General features: G+C 33.9%; 1 protein-coding gene across 5 annotated transcripts in view; it reads left to right on the top strand.

Moving 5' to 3' along the window:
* LOC132121731 (calcium-activated potassium channel subunit alpha-1a-like) overlaps positions 1–24225 on the top strand; it is an 86768-nt gene that overhangs the window by 1246 nt on the left and 61297 nt on the right. For all 5 annotated transcript variants that reach the window (XM_059531458.1, XM_059531460.1, XM_059531459.1 and 2 more), the window contains exon 2: positions 20904–21068. In XM_059531458.1, the coding sequence (XP_059387441.1) occupies positions 20904–21068 (165 nt within the window). The remainder of the gene's footprint in view (positions 1–20903; positions 21069–24225) is intronic.

The raw sequence follows: 24225 nt of genomic DNA, 5'->3' as shown, positions 1-24225 counted from the left end.
GTCAAGTGATTTTTAAATGTTGTACATTTACACCTGTGTCTGTTTAAATGCTGTCTGCTCTGTTAGCAGAGACGCACGAGAGCTTTGCTTGTGTCTTTTCCCCATGTTTTGAGATGGAGTCAGTGGTCAGGAATAGGCTTGAGTTTTCACTGCCATTGTGTAGTCTGCCCACACACACAAACACACACACACACACACACACACACACACACACCACAGCTGTTGCTTTCATTACAGGCCTGTCAAACATAGTTGTGTTCATTCTGCCAGACATTTCAGGAAGCCTTTTTCTCCAGTTCAGACCTGTTTCCACTCAAACACACGGCTCTGATTGAACCTGCTGAAAATCAAATCAATCTAGACTTATCAAATCAATATAGGCTTATTTTCTTTAGACATGATACTGCTCTGATTGAGAGTGATTCATCTGTGACTGTCCTGAACTGTGACGTCAAATACGATATATGAGATTATGAATATGAGTGTATTTCATGCTGAGCCAGACATCTAAACATCTACTGCTTTATTGCATTGTAGAAGATTGGCATATATATGTGTTTATATTTGAAATATTGATAAAAATGTTCTTTTCCCCAAAAATCCCAAATACATTTTGTAATATATTTGTATTTAGAGATTAATTATATTTATGTAAAATTAGCTACTATTTAAAATATTTCTATTAATTTCGAGGTTACATATTTTACCCATTAAAATCTACACTTCAAGTGTTTTTACATAATAGTTCACCCAAAAATAATCATGTTGAAATTGTAACTTACGTTCATGTTGTTTAAACTCTAAACCCCTGTTTCTCATTGTAAATAATTAGTAAGCTTTGATGGCAATTAAAATAGTAGATAGCTACCCACACAAACGTGTGCACATATTTTCAGTGTATTTTTGTAAATATTTGCCTGTAAACAGTATACATCATTTTTTTCTGTATAGCATAAAATATCAGTATTTCAAATGAAAATGGAGTAAATGCACAATCCCTATTTGCTAAGAAAAGTGAAAAAGTGAAAGTAAAAAAAAAGTAAAAAAAAAAAAAAAAAAAAGTGGTTTCAGACAGAATTACACACTCTTATTAGGTTTTGCATTTGGATGTATATTCAGACATTATAAAAAAAAATAAAAGTTTTAGATTTTATGTTTAAAAGTTGAGTCATTTGGCTCAACTAACCAAACCGTTATCTCAAACACAGCAATTGATCGGATCAATTGATCACAGATATATAATCAAAGCCCTTCAAATCAGAATTAATATGGAGATTAATAATGTTGAGATATGATAGCTTGTGTTGATATTTTGTTGTTTTTGAGCAAACTTGCCAGAAAGGACGAAGAAAGAAATTAAATAGCCACTCCTGTATAAATGACATGCAGCTAGTGGTGTGCAATATCATATTTCTGTATTTTGTTGATAATGATTTTTAAACAATATTTTGCTGAGTGTTTTTGTGCTGAATTTAGTCAAGTCGTGAAAAATTAAATGAGATATAAAATCACCAGTATGTGGCAGCAGGTCCCTGTCTTAATAAGTAATTTATTCAAACGATTCATTCAAAACGGCTGATTCATTTTGAAATGGATCAAACGACTGTCTTTAGAACTAGATTATTGAATCACTGAAAGATTTGTTTAAAAACAAATGGGACTCTCTGTACTCTCTGTAATAATGTGGTTTGAGCTACTTTATTTTTTTTTACTGAACCATGGACAATAGATTCCTTTTGCAGTGATTTACAGCTGGCCGATCCGTTAACTAAAGCTCTCGATCTGTCTATCTCCTCTCACTTTCTCTGTTTTCATACATGCATCTTCCTCATTCAAACTGCCATGTCACTCTCCTATAGTGTGCGTGGATCAGATGCTTGTTGCTAAGCAACAGGCAGCATATTCATTATCGAGCTGGGAAATATCCCCTTATGTAATTGTGCTTTTCTAGAGACCACACACACACACACACACACACACACACACACACACACACACACACACACACACACACACACACTCACCTGTCAGACTGTGTGATCAGAGTGCTTTCTTCACCACAAATGCATTTAAATGCAGAATCTACAGGCGTCTCACACACAATCTGAGCCAGAAATAGAAATCCAGTCTGATCTCCTTCAGATGGGTTTGATAATGTTCATACTCGGATGTTGTTTCACAGGATTCTGCTGATTGTTAATTAGTTTTGCTCACACATAATTAAAACTTAGATATACATAAATGCAAACACAGAATTATGTTTTAAATCCTAGTCAGTTGCCTACATACAGTCAGCTACTTCTGCTCACCAAGCCTGCATTTATTTGATTAGAAATACAGTAAAAACTGTAAAAAATAAAAATGAAAAGTGGAATATTATTGCAATTTAAAACAGCTGTTCTCTATGTGAATATATATTAAACTGTAATTTATTTCTGTGATGCTCCGCTGTGTTTCAGCATCATTCCTCCAGTCGTCAGTGTCACATGATCTTCAGAAATCAGAATAATATGATGATTTACTGCTCAAGAAACCTTTCTGATTATTATCAATGAAGAAAACAGTTGAACTTAAGTTTTCTATTTCAAATTAATGCAGTTTTGAACTTTCTATTCATCTATGTTCCAAAAGCAGTGCATTCTGGGATTGTGTTTTCCATCAAGTAGACCTTACTAGAGCTACTTGTTTGAAGCACAGCAGGTTCTCAGTGTCTTTGTAATGGTGAGGTTTATGGTGTGTGTGTGTGTGTAAACAGGCAGATAAAATCAGTGTGTGTGTGTGTGTGTGAGTGTGTGTGTGTGTCGCAGCCGCTGAGCAACAGGTCGTCTCAGACACTCACATGGACAAACAAAGGCTGTCTGTCCACAGACACATTAACCATGGCGCCAGAGTTCAGTGTTTGAGTTACAGATGTCAGCCATCGTTTCATCGCTTCTTTTGATTTAGGGCTTCAGTGTGCTGTAGAAATCACTCCAAACAGAGCATTTACTGAAACTTACAAGTCATCTGAAACTGAACGTTCATAAACTCAAATCTGATTAATGAGTGTTTTTTTTTTTGTGTTTGTGTGTGTTTTTAGCATGTGAGTGAGTTTGTATTTAGCGTGTGGTGAGTGAGTGTGTTTTTAGCGTTTGTGTGAGTGAGTGTGTTTTTAGCGTTTGTGTGTGTTTTTAGCGTGTGAGTGAGTGAGTGAGTTTGTATTTAGCGTGTGTGTGAGTGAGTGTGTGTTTTTAGCGTGTGTGTGTGTTTTAGCATGTGAGTGAGTGAGTTTGTATTTAGCGTGTGTGTGAGTGAGTGTGTGTTTTTAGCGTGTGTGTGTGTTTTAGCATGTGAGTGAGTGAGTTTATATTTAGCATGTGCATGAGTGAGTGTGTGTTTTTAGCGTTTGTGTGTGTTTTAGCGTGTGTGTGAGTGAGTGTGTGTTTTTAGCATTTGTGTGTTTTAGCGTGTGTGTGAGTGAGAGTGTGTTTTTAGCGTTTGTGTGTGTTTTAGCGTGTGTGTGAGCGAGTGTGTGTGTTTTTAGCGTTTGTGTGACTGAGTTTGTTTTTAGCTTGTGTGTGAGTGACTTTGTGTTTTTAGCATGTGTGTGTGTTTTTAGCATGTGTGTGTGTTTTTAGCATGTGAGTGAGTTTGTTTTTAGCATGTGAGTGTGTTTTTAGCATGTGAGTGAGTTTGTTTTTAGCATGTGAGTGTGTATTAGCGTTGAGTGAGTTTGTTTTTAGCATGTGAGTGTGTTTTTAGCATGTGAGTGAGTTTGTTTTTAGCATGTGAGTGTGTTTTTAGCATGTGAGTGAGTTTGTTTTTAGCATGTGAGTGTGTTTTTAGCATGTGAGTGAGTTTGTTTTTAGCATGTGAGTGTGTATTAGCGTTGAGTGAGTTTGTTTTTAGCATGTGTGTGTGTTTTAGCATGTGAGTGAGTGAGTTTGTATTTAGCATGTGCGTGAGTGAGTGTGTGTTTTTAGCGTGTGTGTGTGTTTTAGCATGTGAGTGAGTGAGTTTGTATTTAGCGTGTGTGTGAGTGAGTGTATGTTTTTAGCGTGTGTTTGTGTTTTAGCATGTGAGTGATTGAGTTTGTATTTAGCGTGTGTGTGAGTGAGTGTGTGTTTTTAGCGTGTGTGTGTGTTTTAGCATGTGAGTGAGTGAGTTTATATTTAGCATGTGCATGAGTGAGTGTGTGTTTTTAGCGTTTGTGTGTGTTTTAGCGTGTGTGTGAGTGAGTGTGTGTTTTTAGCATTTGTGTGTTTTAGCGTGTGTGTGAGTGAGAGTGTGTTTTTAGCGTTTGTGTGTGTTTTAGCGTGTGTGTGAGTGAGTGTGTGTTTTTAGCGTTTGTGTGTGTTTTAGCATGTGAGCGAGTGTGTGTGTTTTTAGCGTGTGTGTGACTAAGTTTGTTTTTAGCTTGTGTGTGAGTGACTTTGTGTTTTTAGCATGTGTGTGTGTTTTTAGCATGTGTGTGTGTTTTTAGCATGTGTGTGTGTTTTTAGCATGTGAGTGAGTTTGTTTTTAGCATGTGAGTGTGTTTTTAGCATGTGAGTGAGTTTGTTTTTAGCATGTGAGTTTGTATTAGCGTTGAGTGAGTTTGTTTTTAGCATGTGAGTGTGTTTTTAGCATGTGAGTGAGTGAGTTTGTATTTAGCGTGTGTGTGAGTGAGTGTGTGTTTTTAGCGTGTGTGTGTGTTTTTAGCATGTGAGTGAGTTTGTTTTTAGCATGTGAGTGTGTTTTTAGCATGTGAGTGAGTTTGTTTTTAGCATGTGAGTTTGTATTAGCGTTGAGTGAGTTTGTTTTTAGCATGTGAGTGTGTTTTTAGCATGTGAGTGAGTGAGTTTGTATTTAGCGTGTGTGTGAGTGAGTGTGTGTTTTTAGCGTGTGTGTGTGTGTTTTAGCATGTGAGTGAGTGAGTTTGTATTTAGCATGTGTGTGAGTGAGTGTGTGTTTTTAGCGTGTGTGTGTGTTTTAGCATGTGAGTGAGTGAGTTTATATTTAGCATGTGCATGAGTGAGTGTGTGTTTTTAGCGTTTGTGTGTGTTTTAGCGTGTGTGTGAGTGAGTGTGTGTTTTTAGCATTTGTGTGTTTTAGCGTGTGTGTGAGTGAGAGTGTGTTTTTAGCGTTTGTGTGTGTTTTAGCGTGTGTGTGAGTGAGTGTGTGTTTTTAGCGTTTGTGTGTGTTTTAGCATGTGAGCGAGTGTGTGTGTTTTTAGCGTGTGTGTGACTGAGTTTGTTTTTAGCTTGTGTGTGAGTGACTTTGTGTTCTTAGCATGTGTGTGTGTTTTTAGCATGTGTGTGTGTTTTTAGCATGTGTGTGTGTTTTTAGCATGTGAGTGAGTTTGTTTTTAGCATGTGAGTGTGTTTTTAGCATGTGAGTGAGTTTGTTTTTAGCATGTGAGTGTGTATTAGCGTTGAGTGAGTTTGTTTTTAGCATGTGAGTGTGTTTTTAGCATGTGAGTGAGTTTGTTTTTAGCATGTGAGTGTGTATTAGCGTTGAGTGAGTTTGTTTTTAGCATGTGAGTGTGTTTTTAGCATGTGAGTGAGTTTGTTTTTAGCATGTGAGTGTGTTTTTAGCATGTGAGTGAGTTTGTTTTTAGCATGTGAGTGTGTATTAGCGTTGAGTGAGTTTGTTTTTAGCATGTGAGTGTGTTTTTAGCATGTGAGTGAGTTTGTTTTTAGCATGTGTGTGTGTTTTTAGCATGTGTGTGTGTTTTAGCATGTGAGTGTGTATTAGCATGTGAGTGAGTTTGTTTTTAGCATGTGAGTGTGTTTTTAGCATGTGAGTGTGTATTAGCATGTGAGTGAGTTTGTTTTTAGCGTGTGTGTGTGTTTTAGCGTGTGAGTGAGTGAGTTTGTATTTAGCGTGTGTGTGAGTGAGTGTGTGTTTTTAGCGTGTGTGTGTGTTTTAGCATGTGAGTGAGTGAGTTTGTATTTAGCGTGTGTGTGAGTGAGTGTGTGTTTTTAGCGTGTGTGTGTGTTTTAGCATGTGAGTGAGTGAGTTTATATTTAGCATGTGCATGAGTGAGTGTGTGTTTTTAGCGTTTGTGTGTGTTTTAGCGTGTGTGTGAGTGAGTGTGTGTTTTTAGCGTTTGTGTGTTTTAGCGTGTGTGTGAGTGAGAGTGTGTTTTTAGCGTTTGTGTGTTTTAGCGTGTGTGTGAGTGAGAGTGTGTTTTTAGCGTTTGTGTGTGTTTTAGCGTGTGAGTGAGTGAGTTTATATTTAGCATGTGCATGAGTGAGTGTGTGTTTTTAGCGTTTGTGTGTGTTTTAGCGTGTGTGTGAGTGAGTGTGTGTTTTTAGCGTTTGTGTGTGTTTTAGCGTGTGTGTGAGTGAGTGTGTGTTTTTAGCGTTTGTGTGTTTTAGCGTGTGTGTGAGTGAGTGTGTGTTTTTAGCGTTTGTGTGTTTTAGCGTGTGTGTGAGTGAGTGTGTGTTTTTAGCGTTTGTGTGTGTTTTAGCGTGTGTGTGAGTGAGTGTGTGTTTTTAGCGTTTGTGTGTTTTAGCGTGTGTGTGAGTGAGAGTGTGTTTTTAGCGTTTGTGTGTGTTTTAGCGTGTGTGTGAGTGAGTGTGTGTTTTTAGCGTTTGTGTGTGTTTTAGCATGTGAGCGAGTGTGTGTGTTTTTAGCGTGTGTGTGAGTGAGTTTGTTTTTAGCGTGTGTGTGAGTGAGTTTGTGTTTTTAGCATGTGTGTGTGTTTTTAGCATGTGAGTGTGTATTAGCATGTGAGTGAGTTTGTTTTTAGCATGTGAGTGTGTTTTTAGCATGTGAGTGTGTGTGCAGGGTCGTGCAGAGACCTTTGGAGGGGCAGGTGCTCAAAGTATAAAAGGGGCACATGGAACAAGACTTTAAATAGCGCTGTTCAAAATATCAATACAGCAATATATTGTGATGCATTGCTTGCTGATTCGCGTATCGATATGGATGATTATGTATTGATACGGCAGCAAATGCTTTGATGCAGTTTTGAAAAAGAAACCGATTAGAAAAGACAATTTTAAGTTTAAAAGTAAAAAAAAATATTTTCTTTCCACCTAATAATAACTAGACAATTAGAATTGTCTATTCTAATTAGAACAATTAGAAACTGAAATGTCTTAAATTGTCCCAAACTGATGGCTTTTTCTTCTCTCTACAGAATAATTAAGAACAGCTGTTCTTAAGTAAAAACTATAGAAAACACTCATGGCTCTACATTTTCCTCTTTCTCACAAGCCTCTGTCTCCTGGCTTGCTGTTACCTGCTCTCTTTCTGTCACTTGTGCCTCTACATTTCACTCTTTTTCTTCTTCTATCTCCATCTCCTCATCTGATTTATTACTTTCCACTCTCTTTCCATCTAGGAACAAGGCACAATTTACTATTTCAGCATTAATCTATTATTTTAACCATACTCTTGCACCTAATCAATAAGTCCACCTTAAATATTGATACAAAACATTAAACAACTGATACACTGGAATATAGTGATTCATATTATTATTAATGTTGTAGTTGTTGTTGTCTAAAATTGAAGACCTTTGCAATGTAAACAAATGACAGGCTACATGTGTTATTCATCTCCTTCACACTGCACTTTGATGGAAGGTCAGGTATATTATTCATTTTATATTGACATATTTCTACATTTATTTCCAGAGAGATATTATTGAGTTTACAGGCTAAAGTGGTCTTGCTGTTGTAAACACTGTTGCTATTGTAGAAAAAAAAATATTTGTGTCACATTTAAAATATAATTATGTTTTAATTCATTTCTGAATTGTTTTTTTTTAATGATAATTCAGAGAATTAAGGGAAAATCTGAATAAGCATTACCAGTGTTGTGATAATTATTTTTAAGGCACTCTACGTGTAAAAAAAAAAACTGTAATATAATAATAGTTTAGTCAAATAACATAAAATGACCAGACCCCTCGATCAGGGGCATCATGCAGTCATCATTTTTGAGGGGGCACATTTTTTTTGGGGGGGGGGAACAGCACGCCAACGTTACTTCTACACTACAGGCTACACACAGCAATATAAACAACATATCTGCATGTTCTCACATCACATAGTTCTTGTTAAATAATAATAAGTAAATAAACATCAAAATCACTTCGCTGAGAATCAAACACCTCTTACCAGATTGTTGAAAATATCCTCTGAATTAAAAAATGCGCGTGCGGCGTGACGAATCGTCCCGGTCGGATGAGGTCGTCGTCGTCAGGTGAAAGGTCATCATGTGGGTAATTTTATTTAAGGCTAAATTATCATTCAGAAATTTTACCAATATTTAGATTGGGCATGGGCAGGCATTCACAAAAGGGTATGTTATGACAAAAAAAAAATTGAGGAAATTTTGCTTTGACAAAAGGGCACTTTGGGCACCAAGGGGCAAAGGGGCAGGTGCTCGAGCACCCTACGCCCCCCCCCCCCCCCTGCACGTTCCTGTGTGTGTTTTTAGCATGTGAGTGTGTGTGTGTGTGTGTGTTTTTAGCATGTGAGTGAATGGATATGTGTGAGTGTGTTTGTTTTTAGCATGTGAGTGTGTGTGTGTGTGTTTTTAGCATGTGAGTGAATGGATATGTGTGAGTGTGTGTGTTTTTAGCATGTGAGTGTGTGTGTGTGTGTGTGTGTTTTTAGCATGTGAGTGAATGGATATGTGTGAGTGTGTGTGTTTTTAGCATGTGAGTGTGTGTGTGTGTGTGTGTTTTTAGCATGTGAGTGAATGGATATGTGTGAGTGTGTGTGTTTTTAGCATGTGAGTGTGTGTGTGTGTGTGTTTTTAGCATGTGAGTGAATGGATATGTGTGAGTGTGTGTGTGTTTTTAGCATGTGAGTGTGTGTGTGTGTGTTTTTAGCATGTGAGTGAATGGATATGTGTGAGTGTGTGTGTTTTTAGCATGTGTGTGTGTGTGTGTGTGTGTGTGTTTTTAGCATGTGAGTGAATGGATATGTGTGAGTGTGTGTGTTTTTAGCATGTGAGTGAATTGATATGTGTGAGTGTGTGTGTTTTTAGCATGTGAGTGTGTGTGTGTGTGTGTTTTTAGCATGTGAGTGAATGGATATGTGTGAGTGTGTGTGTGTTTTTAGCATGTGAGTGTGTGTGTGTGTGTTTTTAGCATGTGAGTGAATGGATATGTGTGAGTGTGTGTGTTTTTAGCATGTGAGTGTGTGTGTGTGTGTGTGTTTTTAGCATGTGAGTGAATGGATATGTGTGAGTGTGTGTGTTTTTAGCATGTGAGTGTGTGTGTGTGTGTGTTTTTAGCATGTGAGTGAATGGATATGTGTGAGTGTGTGTGTGTTTTTAGCATGTGAGTGTGTGTGTGTGTGTGTTTTTAGCATGTGAGTGAATGGATATGTGTGAGTGTGTGTGTTTTTAGCATGTGAGTGTGTGTGTGTGTGTGTGTGTTTTTAGCATGTGAGTGAATGGATATGTGTGAGTGTGTGTGTTTTTAGCATGTGAGTGAATTGATATGTGTGAGTGTGTGTGTTTTTAGCATGTGAGTGTGTGTGTGTGTGTGTTTTTAGCATGTGAGTGAATGGATATGTGTGAGTGTGTGTGTGTTTTTAGCATGTGAGTGTGTGTGTGTGTGTTTTTAGCATGTGAGTGAATGGATATGTGTGAGTGTGTGTGTTTTTAGCATGTGAGTGTGTGTGTGTGTGTGTGTGTGTTTTTAGCATGTGAGTGAATGGGTATGTGTGAGTGTGTGTGTTTTTAGCATGTGAGTGTGTGTGTGTGTGTGTGTGTTTTTAGCATGTGAGTGAATGGATATGTGTAAGTGTGTGTGTTTTTAGCATGTGAGTGTGTGTGTGTGTGTGTTTTTAGCATGTGAGTGAATGGATATGTGTGAGTGTGTGTGTGTTTTTAGCATGTGAGTGTGTGTGTGTGTGTGTGTGTGTGTGTGTGTTTTTAGCATGTGAGTGAATGGATATGTGTGAGTGTGTGTGTTTTTAGCATGTGAGTGTGTGTGTGTGTTTTTAGCATGTGAGTGAATGGATATGTGTGAGTGTGTGTGTTTTTAGCATGTGAGTGTGTGTGTGTGTGTGTGTGTTTTTAGCATGTGAGTGAATGGATATGTGTGAGTGTGTGTGTTTTTAGCATGTGAGTGTGTGTGTGTGTGTGTGTGTGTTTAGCATGTGAGTGAATTGATATGTGTGAGTGTGTGTGTTTTTAGCATGTGAGTGTGTGTGTGTGTGTGTGTGTTTAGCATGTGAGTGAATTGATATGTGTGAGTGTGTGTGTTTTTAGCATGTGAGTGTGTGTGTGTGTGTGTGTTTTTAGCATGTGAGTGAATGGATATGTGTGAGTGTGTGTGTTTTTAGCATGTGAGTGTGTGTCTCTGTGTGTGTGTGTGTGTGTGTGTGTGTGTGTGTGTTTTTAACATTGAGTGAATGGATATGTGTGAGTGTGTGTGTGTTTTTAGCATGTGAGTGTGTGTGTGTGTGTGTGTGTGTGTTTTTAGCATGTGAGTGAATGGATATGTGTGAGTGTGTGTGTTTTTAGCATGTGAGTGTGTGTGTGTGTGTGTGTGTGTTTAGCATGTGAGTGAATGGATATGTGTGTGTGTGTGTGTTTAGCATGTGAGTGAATGGATATGTGTGTGTGTGTGTGTGTGTTTAGCATGTGAGTGTGTGTGAGTGTGTGTGTTTTTAGCGTGTGAGTGAGTAATTGAGTGTGTATGTCTTTAGCGTCAGAGTGTGCATATGTGTGTTGCGTGACTATATGTTGAGTGTGTTATTGTTTTGGGGAGGATGGGGTCAGTCTGCACATTGTCTGGCATGCGGATAATAGCTCTCTCTCTCTCTCTCTCTCTCTCTTTCTCTCTCTCTCCCTCAATCACATAAACAGTCCAGTTAGTGGAACACCATTAAGAAGGAGGTCAGCGCCAAATCTACTTTCACAATCCCTCCCCTCCCTTCCGTCCTCTTCTCTCTCTCTCTCTCTCTCTCTCTCTCTCTCTCTGTTTTTCCCCCTGAATGAAAGCACTGCTCCTGACAGTCTGTTGTGACACATCTGTGTCTATATTTATCATATAAACAGAGGTTGTAATATTTGTTAGTTGTAATGAGAATAGAGCGCGTCAGACGGCCGCTGCTCGTGTAAACACAGCGTTCATGTTATCAGTGAGCACTAAACACTCATAATTTATTAACGGTTAACGGTCTTTATTGATTAGTCTCAAACGGGAATCCCTTTGAATGCTATGGAGATCCTAACCAAGATTTATTTTATTTAAAGAACATGCACACAGTGTAGGCTAATTAGAGCACCATATATTCTCTCTTAAGAATTATTTATTTATTTATTTGTTTGTTCATTTTCAAATTCATAATTCACTTGTTTATATGTTAATTTACTTTAATTTATTGATTTATTTAACTTTAAATACCTTAATAAATAAATCTAACTGTATGATATATAAGTATTTATTTATTTTAATTAAATTATCTCATTAGAAAAATTTGTTTATTCAGTTTATTCTGTATTTTTTTATTATAAAATGTATTCATAGATTTGTTTATTTAGATTTTTTTTCATTACATTTCTATTTAAATATTAATTCATTATTTGTCATCTCAAAAGCATGAGACAATAAATAAATATGTTTGTTTATTTAATATAGATGGTGCACTATAATTTATTTGTTATTTTATTTGTATTAAATTACAGTCTTTTACAGTCTAATTTAATTTAATTTTATAAAATTTTAAATTTTTTCATTTCATCCCAAAGCATGAAGCAACCAAAAACAAAATGTGTTTTTAACTTGAAACCTTCCTTCTTTTTTTTACTTAAATGTTGTTGTGGCAAACAAAAAAATGTGTTAGATTATGCTGATCAGAGAGTTTCAGCCTCTTCCACCATCACTTAATTAACTAAATGCCCTGAACTCTTGCTGCGGTGGCTCTGAGTTATGCTTTATTATTCAGCCTGATGGATATGGATTCAGGCCGGCCAAGAGCTGAGACAGTGAAAAGCCTTCCAGACGAGTTTAACTTCAGCCTCGTCAGAATAACTCACATTCATAAATGAGTCCGTCAGAGCGCCGGCTGATGAATGAGACACATTCACTTTTAATGCGGATGGATGTGGTTTTGCCAAATGAAAAGTTCCTGATTTAGCTACTCAAGATTGAAGATGTTTGAAGGATCTGAGGACACGAGCGAATGATTGAACAAGAGTTTAATTACTTTAGAGAGACGAATACAGATGCTGTGCGGTGCTCTTCTGTGTGTGAAGACTGTTGTTTAGATCAAAATGTGAATAAACTAGAAATAACTCGCAGTTTAGTAAGTAGAATAACTAGTTGTGTGATTGTAGGGAGAGTGGAAAAACAATCAGAGCTTAAGACTAAAGACTAAAGGCCTGACCTAAAGAAAATAGATGCATATTTATTTATTTTTTAATCCATTTATTATTTATTTATTTCAATGTAATTATTTATTGAATTACTTAATTTTATTATTTATTTTAATGTGTTATTTATTTATTTTATCCCATTTGTCCAATTTTTTTTAAATATACGTATTTGTTTGTTTGATACAGATATATACTATTTATGTAAACTGAAGTGATAAGAAAGTTTATAATTAAATTGTATTTATTTCTTTATCTATCATTTACATCCACCTTTCATAAATATGTAAATTAACTCTTATAGTGGAGTAAAAGTAAAAAAAAATAAAAATATTTAAATTTTTTTAATTAATGTATATATATTTTACCGTCCCAATATTTTAATTTAATTTAATTATTTTTTTAATGTATGTATTTGTTGAATATAAATGGTGCAATTTAATTAATAGTTTAATAGTTTAAATACATAGTTTTAGAAGTTTGTTTAGATTAAAAATCATACTGATATATAAATAAATTGCAAATATGTAACGATTATCAAGACTAACATGTATCTAAATGTTAGAAAAGCATATTTCTATTTATTCATAGTCTCAAGACATCTTGCATCATTTTTATTTAAAATTTTTTTTTTTATTTATCTATTTAATTTATTTATTTATATATTTATTATAGTAGTGCAATTATATTATTGTCCCATTTTTGAAAATATGTATTTGTTTATTCAGTTTAGATCATGCTATATATTGTATGTAAACAATAGTAATAAAACATTAACATTCATGTAAATACTTATTCAAAATTATAATACAAGCAATTTTTTTTTGTATTCGCCCCATTCATAAACCCCAAGAAATATTGCATTATTTAGCTTTTAGAAATTATGTATTTATTTGTTCATCCAATATAGATGGTCAAAATTTGTTTATGTATACTGTACGTGCATATTCAAAATAACCACATAAGCAAATTCTTGTTGACAATCTTGTATTATTTTGCTTTCAGTAAATGATTGTTGGAGCTCCTGCATCGTAGTTTGTGTCAGATCCAGAAATCAGTTTGTTGAGGTTATGAGCAGTTATTTATCAATCATGTCATCTGAATGTCAAAGCAGCTCATAAGTCCTTGAGTTTTGACTGTATTGTTTGTTGAGGGATGCAGACTTGTGTGTGTCCCGTCAGGGGAAGATTTACTGTATAGGTTTTATTACAGCGACAGGAGTTCAGTTCTGGACGTGTTTCAAGCGGCTGTAGTTTCCATTAGTGTTGCTTTATAGGCAGAACTCGTCTCTTTGATTCACGATTTCAGGATTAATTGGAGCGCGGGATCTCTGTCGGACATTTTTCTTTGAACTTTGCCATCTTTTAAATTAAATATTTATAGAGAGCGAGTATTTCTGGGCGACGTTTTCAGCCGAGATCATTAGTCCGGACAGATCTGCAGCGCAGCCAATTAGTCCTGATCTGAGTTGGTGGAGGGTTTATGTGCTGTCTGTTTTGAGCTCGCTTCATCGCTGTCTGTGCAGGTTTAGGTTGTGTGTTTATTAGTGCCTCCGGCCCTCAAACTAAACTTTGGCATGAACCTCGTCAAATCCAGCAGCTGGATCGTCCTCATACACGTTCATGAGCTCGTGTCTGGGAATCAAGACTAGACCAGTGCTATTCACAGCTTATTCTGGACTGGAACCGCCCACTTCAGCAGGAAGTGGTAGTTTGATTGACATGCAGGTTTAGAGGCACTTTTATCTGAAATAAGTGCAACAATTGTCCAACATAAAAACATGACTAATGGTGTATCAGTTCACTTGCTAGTTAGTTAAAGAAGGGGACAAGCAATACTATTTTTCTCTGAATGTATTTGTGTATTTAGTATAATTTCACTATGATAATGTACTGTTTTTATTAAAAATATTAAGGGTGCGTTGATTAATCTCTTCAGGAATATAGTGGAAAAAAATATGCATACTAAAAAATAGGCTTGTATTTATTTAATTATTTATTTAATCCCAAAGCATGAGACAAGTAATTTAATTTAATTTAATTTAATTTAATTTAATTTAATTTAATTTAATTTAATTTAATTTAATTTAATTTAATTTAAAAGTCATAAAATCATAAAGTTAAATATTAATTAAAATTAATTAAAAATTAAAAGTTTTTTTTAATTAAAATAAAAAAAATAGCTTGTTAATTAGTCTCTTCAGGAATGTAGTAAAAATTGCATAGAAATATTTATTTAATTATTTAAAAAAAATGTACCACAGCATGGAACAAGCAAAAAATTGTATAAAATTTTTAATTCAATTAAAGTAATTTATGTAACTATAAGTTTTAAAGAATTTAGTTTTTAATAAAAATAAAATAAATTACAAATATGCAATCAGCAATAGTTTATGTACATCCTTACTCATAATAATTTATTTAGTTTTTAAAAAAATATTAAAAAAAAAGAAATCTACAGTAATAAAGATGCATTGGTTTAATTGCCAGGAGAAGCACTGATTAGTTTCCGTTGCTGATTTGTTCCGTTCTGTAACTCTCTGACACACTCACCTTCACTCTCTCACAGTTCTGTTTCAAAAATATCTACTTAAAAAAAAATGGTTTGCACTGAAATCGATGATTGTATTGATGAGCATTAATTTTCTTTGTTATAGGATGTTTTTAATGCACTGCTGCAGTTGATATCAAACACGTTCTCTCCAGAATGTTCACTTTTAGCAGCAAAAACATATACATATGCTATTTTTAGCAGCAAGAAAACTGATTTCTTGTCTTGTGGTTACACTCGAAGTAAAGCGGCTCTTAAATCTCAGCTGTCTGAAGCCTGTAACCTGCCACAGCTGTTTCTGTTTCAATCATCTGATACTCTAATAATCATTGAATATTGGATCATAGTAGTCAATTTTTAATGGAACTGAATTATATTTAACAACATTTTTATGTTTTTAAAAGAAGCCTCTTCTTCTTTCCTAGAGTGCATTTTTATTTGTTTCAATATATTTTCTTGGACCAAAGCATGGGACAAGCAATACAAAAAAAATTCTGAATTTGTATTTAGAATAATTTCAGTATAACAATTTAATGTATGTAAATGGTAAAGAAGTTTGTTTTGATAAAAAATAAAAGGTTTCTGTTGATTAGTCTCTTCAGAGGTATAATAAAAAAAGCTGCATAAAAATTTATTAGTAAACACATTTATTTATTTCCCCCCAAGGCTTTTTAATTTAATTTAATTTAATGCAATAAAAGTTATGTAAATATAGTTTGTAAAGAAGTTTGATTTGATTAAAAGACATGTAAATATAACCATGTGACACTCTAATAAGCATTAAAAATGGTAAATGCACACAAATATTGGTTAAAATAGTAAAAAAAATTTATGAAACTGAATTATTTTACCAACATTTTTGATACTGAAATAAAAATACACAGTGGTTCAAAAGTTTAGAGTTGGTAGGATTTTTAAAGATGTTTTTTTTTCCTCTTCTCTTCTCTTCTCTTCTGCTCACCAAGGCTGCATTTATTTGATTTAAAATACAAAATAATGAAATATTATTCTAATGTAAAACAGCTGTGTTCTGTGTGAATCTGTGTTAAAGTGTAATTTATTTCTGTGATGCTCCGCTGTATTTTCAGCATCATTCATTCAGTCTTCAGTGTCACATGATCTTCAGAAATCAGAATAATTTGATGATTTACTGCTCGAGAAACATTTTGACTAAAATCTGTGAAGGACTTGACAGTGGCTGAAATACTGCCTGCATCAAGCCTTTTATGTGAAGTCATAAATATGAGTTTGTGAGCATCAGACGTGTTCGTAGAGAAGCTGTTCTGTGGTCAGGAGTGTGTGTGTGTGTGTGTGTGTAAGTGTAATTCATGTGTGTGTGTAGAGTATATTCCCAGTGTTTCTCCGTAACGGTTTGCTGGGAATGTTGTGTTCAGCGTCACACACTTGTAATGTTTGAATAATCTCTAGACTGTTTAATCAGCTGAAATAGATTTTTCTTCCTTTTTTGGCTTGGTTTATGGAAAGCGAGTCGATTGCTGCTTCATCTGTTGGGAAACCGCTCGGATGAGTTGAGTTTATTTTATCGGTGCGTGTGTTTATCAGACTTCAAACTTGTCTGGCAGAATTTACATTAAAGTTGCTGAATTAGTTTAGTCTTTGTGGGAGACGTTTCTTCGCTCATGGCCAAAAAATCAAATGAAAAACAAGGTTCAGTCGCTTTAATGCACTGTAACTGTAATTCTGCTTCAGTATAAAGTCCTTATTTTGCTCAGTGTTACTTTACTGTAATTAATATAATAAGAATGATGTTCTATTTTATTTATAATAACATTTATATGTTTTTATTTGTATTTATAATAAGTTACAATAATGCTTTATTAAATAGAAAATATAAAAATCTAAATCAGAATATTATAAACTTTTTTTAATATTTAAAAAATATTGAAAACTACATATATAATTTATCTTTTATATTTAATATATATTTATTTTATTTTACTTGTTATTTTAGCACTTTAATTCTAGCTGAAATAAAATAATTTTATTTCATTTATATATATATATATATATATATATATATATATATATATATATATATATATATATATATATATATATATATATATATATATATATAATATTATTATTATTTTATTTTTTATTTTTTTATTTTTTCATGGTTTTAGTTTTAGTTAATAATAAGAACCCTGGTTTTGGTGGATATTTACTCTCTAAAAACTAAGGTCTGTCCATTAGATCCAGTTCAATAAAAGATGAAGTTCTTAGCAATGCATATTACTAAACAAAAATGTAAGTTTAATATATTTATGGTAGAAAATTCACAAATTATCTTCATGGGACATGATCTTTACTTAATATCCTAATGATTTTTGTCATAAAAGAAAAATCAATATTTTTGTCCCATACAATGTATTTTTTGCTATTGCTACAAATTCACCCCAGAGACTCAAGACTGCTTTTGTGCTCCAGGGACACATATGTGTTGTCGAATGCATCTATAACCATATTAGTTGTTAGAATGCTTTATTCTGATGTAATATTATTATTAATAAATGCTGATATCACACACTGATGTATTTGATCATGCGTCTGTTTTGTGTTGCGATAATAAAACATGACAGTCGTGATGAAGTCAGAACTGATCTGTGTTTGTTGACGTGCTGTTGTTCATGTTACATGTGTTTGGTGTAATGTGGTTCTGCGGCATCTGTGGTTTCTCACGGATGTGCTGTGGTCTCAGTGCTGACAGGTGATGACCTGCAGATACTCATCCACGGACACGCACACAAACAACCCTGAACATGCTTGTGATGCTTCAAGTCTTCTGTACCAAACGGTCTTTTGCATGTTGTTCATCAGTGATGAATCGCTGTAAATGCATGAGGTCAAGTGGTATAATCAACATGAAATGTATTTACATTTATAATTCATGCACCAAGTTTAATTGTGAATTATGCAAAGATTAAAAAAATGCTCATGTTAAATATTCAACTCTGAGGGAAAATTCGTTCGAACTATTATGTACTTAAACACCTGAGCAGAATCATTTTTACCTTAGTCTTTTGTTTGAGTTGTTTGTAGTTGATTGTCCACTTCATCCGGCACAGTTTATTCGAACAGCAAATAAATATTATACAGAAAGCGAACATTAAGCCTACATTATCAAAGAACATGAATCTCCTACACACGATATGTAGCCTATATTTGCACTTTGATGTTTATGATGTGAGAATCTGCACTGAACTCAGCGATGACTCATCTGAAGGTGTCTGATTGGCCGACGCATTCATAAACTCAACAGAATCGTCTGTGATTGGTTATAGTGTGCTACGCTGTACAAGAAATATGATGTGCTATGAGCAGATCACAATAGAAATTCTGTTTGAATTTTACTACATGTTGCTTTTCTGGCCGTTAATGCAGGGAATCCATGATAAATCCCAAGCAAGCAAACTAAAATCAGTTATAACTATATACACTGGGTATTCAGCTGATTCAACGTGTTAATGGTGATCCATAATGGCCCTTTTTAAAAGATGTAAAGTAAGTCTCTGATGTGTGTGTATGTGAAGTTTTAACTCAAAATACTCCAAAGATAATATTTATAGCTTGTTGAAATTGCCACTTTTAGGGTATGAGTTTTTGTGTTTGTCCCTTTAAATGCAAATGAGCTGGTGCTCCCGCCTCCCTTTCCAGAAGAGGGCGGAGCTTCAAGAGCTTATATTCTGGCAAACTGCCAGCAACAAAACAGGACAATCTCTTGCAATCTGATTGTACTGTATAAAGTAAATGCGCGTTTATAATCTAAATGCCTTATATAGTTCCAAGAAGCTCCTTCAGAAAGGCGATTTTGAAAAACAAAATATGATGCATGATGCTTACTTTGTCTGGGGCTTTTCACGCATGAAGTGTTGGTATCGCTCCCTCTTTCAGAAGCAATCTTTGCCCAACTCCAGTGCTGAACTGACCCTCGTTTGTGAGGCAGTCCGGTGTAAAATGATTCACACAAACATAAAGGACTTTTCTTATGTGTTTTTCTGGGACTTTTTCTTTGGAAATTAGATTTAACCACCATGTCCTCAGCAGTCTAATTGAGATTCTTATATTCGTTGATTATTCCCGAAACACTAAAGTTTTAATGCTTCTGTGGCTCTATTAATGTATCTCCGGCAGCTACAGAAAGAAAACAGTAATGGCGGACTGTTGCTTCTCACTCAGGGCGGGGTCTATGCTAATACGGCAGAAAGTGTCACAAATGGGCGGGGCTTTCTCTAGTATGACGAACCGCTCATTTGGAGAGACTGTTTATGATTTATTGAGATTATAAGAAAATGAGTGAGTGGATTTTTACCATTATATGCTGCTTGTTTTCACACACTGTGGTGACACAACTGTGTTCAAACACCTTATAAAAGTTATTTTTGCATAATAAGTCACCTTTAATGGTTGTGAAGTGCTTGCAGTATTTCCTGAGCGTTTGGGTGTGTGTGTGTGTGTGTGTGTATTTCAGTGTGGCGTGTTGGGCATCTCACATATGTGGTATTCTCTGGCTGGCGTGTTCAAGCCTGACACGTGACTCCAGCACCGCCGTCCTGTTTTCGATCCTCAGCGTTGCGAGTGTGTTTGTGTGCTGTCTCACAGGAGCATGTGAAGGTCATGTGTGTTTGCTGTACACACGCGTCACATGATGGATAACATATGTGGGCCAGTATATTATTCTACAAATGCTTTCCAAGCAATTACACATTTCAAAAATTGTAGTAAAATATAAAACAATTCAATGGAGATCACTAGATTTATTACCTCGATTATTTATAACTAATGATGACGTCTCATCTTGTTTTTCTTCCATCTGTCATCAAGAGACATTGTTTATTATCTGATCAATTTCTCATTAAAAAACAAATCCTGCCTGTTATTATTGTTCCTCATTTATATATAAAATTTTCAAAACTTAATGTCATATTTTATGGTTATTCATTCACTTTAATACAAAATATGTAATTTTTTTTATTAAAATAGTCCATTTTATTAAACACTCTGACAGTAATTGTATTGATTTTTATTTAATTTTTTGTTTTTGTTCTCATTATGTATTTTATTGTGACATAATTTTCATGACAATTAATCACGTTTTCTCACAAATTATCATTACTTTAATGCATACAGACATTATACTTTTATTTTTGTTTTTTTTATTCTCATTATTTTCAATGGTGATAATTCTCATTAAACATAATAAAACACTTTTAATTTAAATCAGAATAAATTAATTCCATTACAACTAATAATATGATCATGTATACTTACCATTTTTTGCATTACAGTAATAATTTTTTTTTTAAACACCCTTTTGAAGGATTTTTATCACAGAAATTAGAAATTGAGGAACATTTCTCAGTTGACATTCATAATTCTCATATGAAATGTAATTACTGTAATTTTTACCATTTTACAGTAATTATAATGATTTGTTTTTTATTTAAATCAGAATAAAAAGAATGCAGTACAACTAATAGCATATACCATATATAGTATACCATAAAGTATACATATTTGTTATACATAAATAAAAAAACAAACTTCTGAATGATTAAATGTATAATTGTACGTATGTATTTATTTATAACAGTATTTTTTGATGGTAATAAGAAAACTGAATTTATACAGTCATTTAAACTTAAGGCCGAAAATTTTTCAGTTGAGATTAAAATAATATTAAAATCAGAATTTTCATTATAGAACTGTAATACAGTCTCATATTAATAATTATAATATATTAATAATTTTTATATTTAATACTCATAATAAAAAAAAAAACTGAGTAAATCTGATGCATTACAGGTAATAGAACCATAATGTGTGCATGCATTTCTTCATTATGGTAAAATGTAAAAATAACTTATTTAGTCTTATTTAACTTACTCAGTGTGCATTAAAATAATTCTAAAATCAGCTTAATTTAACTAGTATTAATTTTTTTGGGTTTTGTGGTGAAATGTGAGTTTTTGATGGGTTTCACTGGTCTTTCACTCATGTGTGTGTGTGTGTGTGTGCAGGACGTGCAGCGGGTCAGTAACCCAGTGGTCCTCAGTGACGGTGTGATTAAAGTGGTGGGTCAGCGGGAGGCGGAGGCGGCGGTCACCGAGGTGGGATGGATGACCTCGGTGAAGGACTGGGCCGGGGTCATGATCTCTGCTCAGACGCTCACAGGACGTGTGCTGGTGAGTCCAGACGCATGCATCGAGTCTCCACAAGTTTCATGTTCACTTTGTTATATCGTGAGGAAAGAAGATTAGTTGTAAGATTTTTTCATTGTATACTCATGTCACATCTTCCCAAACCTGACTTTCATTTTCAGGGTGAGTAAATCATGACAGAAGCTGAATTATTATTTTATTATTGTTTATTAGTAAATACCGGTAGTTTAATGTTTTAATGGTACCGTGTAGTAATAAATATACAATGATGTAGGGCTACGTGATTAATTGAAATAATACCAAAATTGCGATATGACATCGTGTGATTATCAAATAGCAAAGGCTGTGATTTAAATAAATATATGCACTAGTTTACATTTTAAAACTAGTGCATATATTTATGTTACAATTGCATCTGTGCATTCCTTACAAAAATAAAACAATATTATTTTATATTACCGTATTTAGTTCTGAAATACTTATTTTCAGTGTTAAATAATACAGTAGCAATACTTCATATAGTATTATATAGAGTATCGTATACCATGAGCAGGATAATGCATCTCTCACACACCCCTAGCATGCCCGTTTTTAAAATGTGTGTGGGTGTGTGCATGCGTGATTGCGTGGGTGTGTGTGTGTGCATGCACGTGTGTGAGAGTGTTTGCATGCACAAGTTGATTCATGAGTCATTTCCTGTCCAGATTACGGCTGCGGCTCCTTATATTGTTGTTTAGCAGGAACATGCAGTCTGTAACCATGGAGACGGCAATTAACCTGTGTGTGTGTGATTTATAGTGTGTGTGTGTGTGTGTGTGTGTGTCAGGTTGTTATGGGGTTTGAATGAACCTGCAGCTCAACACACATTCATATATTCAGAGATGCATGAGTTACTGTAGTTGAGTCAGTGTTTTTGAGCATGTCACACATGTGTCTAATTTGACGAGCATGACCTGATCACATGACCACTGCGCTCAGGTGTAACCCGAGCTCTTCATTAAAGCTGTATTAACTGTGACAGTGTCCTTGAGGGTCTGCAGCGATGATGCGTTTCCTGTTCCTGTGACAGCCGTACTCCAGGGATATTTTGAGGAAGGCTTTTATTAATTCATGCACTGTCCGGCTGCGTTTGAAAACTGCTTTAATGACTTTGCTGATGTATTATTCTCCTGAAGGTCTGAGATGATTCAGAGACGCTGTGAGATGTTCATCTGTCGTGTGTGGAGCTTCATTTATAAAGCCATCAAGAAATATAGACACATATGATATGTAGGACTTTAAAACAGGTTGTATTGTTTTTATTATTTATAATAATGATAATGTAGTTAATAATTCATAATAATAATTTAATTAATAAAAAAAAAAAAATTACATTAAACATTCAAATGTATGCATTTAGCAGACGGTTTTATCCAATGCAACTTACTGTGCATTCAGGCTAACATTTTTTACCCAACATATTATGATAACATATTATAATCATAATGATGATGACAGTTAACTACGATTAATACACCCTTATTTTTAATAATAATAATAATAAAAATTAAAATAATAATACAATCAACCAAGATTAATACAACCTTATTTTAAATTATTATTATTATTATTATTAGTAACAATTTAACATGGCTGTATTAGCCATGCTTAATAATAATAATAAAAATTATAATAATGATGATGATAATAATAAGAATAACAATAATACAGTCAATCAAGATTAATGTAACATTATTTTAAAGTATTTAAACATGATTAATATTAATGTTAACATTAATATTAATAAAACAAGATTAATTCAGCCTTATTTAAAATTATAATAATTAATAATAGTAATAATAATAGTAGTAATAATAATACAATTAACCAAAATTAATACAACCTTATTTTAAATTATTATTATTATTATTATTAATAATAATAATAATAAAAAGAAAAAAACAAGAATAATTCAGCCTTATTCAAAATTATTATTAGTATTATTATTGGTAACAATGTAAAATAAGGTTGTATTAGCCATGCTTAATAAGAATAAGAATAATAATACAATTAACCAAGTTTAATACAGCCTTACTTATTATTAGTATTATTATTATTTACCAAAATAATAAATGCTTGTAAATAATAATACAAATTGTTCATGATACCAGATGCATTATTGAATAGTGGCATTTATTGCACCAAAAACATTTGTAATGTAATTTGACGTTATAACCAAGCACTTTTATACTGTACCTTTAAGATTCCTATATGCAAATCTCTTCTGTTGTGAACAGGTAATCAGGGGTTCACTGAATATCTGTTGATATGTATAAAGTCTAGTGTTGTGTATGTTGACCTAATTAGTCTGTTAAATTTTTACATCAAAATAACAAGCAAAATATGAACAAATATGGTTTTAATTTGTACATGTTTTAGATGTTGTGGATGTATTGATATTGTTCATTTCAGTGTCTTTATTAGCTGAAAACACAAATTTTAGAGATAGTGATAAATGCCACGTTCAGCTGATGGAAACAGAGGAAGAGCCATAGATTAATCTTAATTGAGGTTATTATGCAGATTCTGCATTTGTTCTCTTTAATTCTGCATCTGCTGATGAGCTACTCATTGTGAATCCTGGGAATTATTGACCCACTGAACTGTTTTTGACAGAGCATGTTTATAATCAGAGCTGGGCTTCAGACGTCAGTGATGGGAACGAGTCTGACCCCGTGATTTATCTGCCTCACCTGTCAGATTCACATCATGCAAACACCCGCAGGAAAACATGCCGCAATGCAAAAAATGCTCCTAAAAATTGGTGCAAATATGCAAAATATATATATTTAAATATGCAAAATATTTGTATTATTAAAAATAAAAATAGGTGCAAATATGCAATATATATACATTTAAATATGCAAAATATTTGTATTATTAAAAATAAAAATAGGTCCAAATATGCAATATATATATATATATTTAAATATGCTAAATATTTGTATTATTTAAAATAAAAATAGGTGCAAATATGCTAAATATTTGTATTCAAATGAGCAGAGCAGCCAGCATATTTAAAGACCCATCCCACCCTGGACATCAGCTGTTTGACCGGCTGCCCTCTGGTAGGCGTTTCAGGTCTATCACATGATCACAGATAAACAGACTCAGAAAGAGTTTCTACCCTAGAGCCATTTGT

The sequence above is a fragment of the Carassius carassius genome, chromosome 39 (assembly GCF_963082965.1).
Source record: "Carassius carassius chromosome 39, fCarCar2.1, whole genome shotgun sequence".
Classification (NCBI taxonomy): Eukaryota; Metazoa; Chordata; class Actinopteri; order Cypriniformes; family Cyprinidae; genus Carassius; species Carassius carassius.
This window is presented reverse-complemented; position numbering and strand designations above follow the sequence as displayed.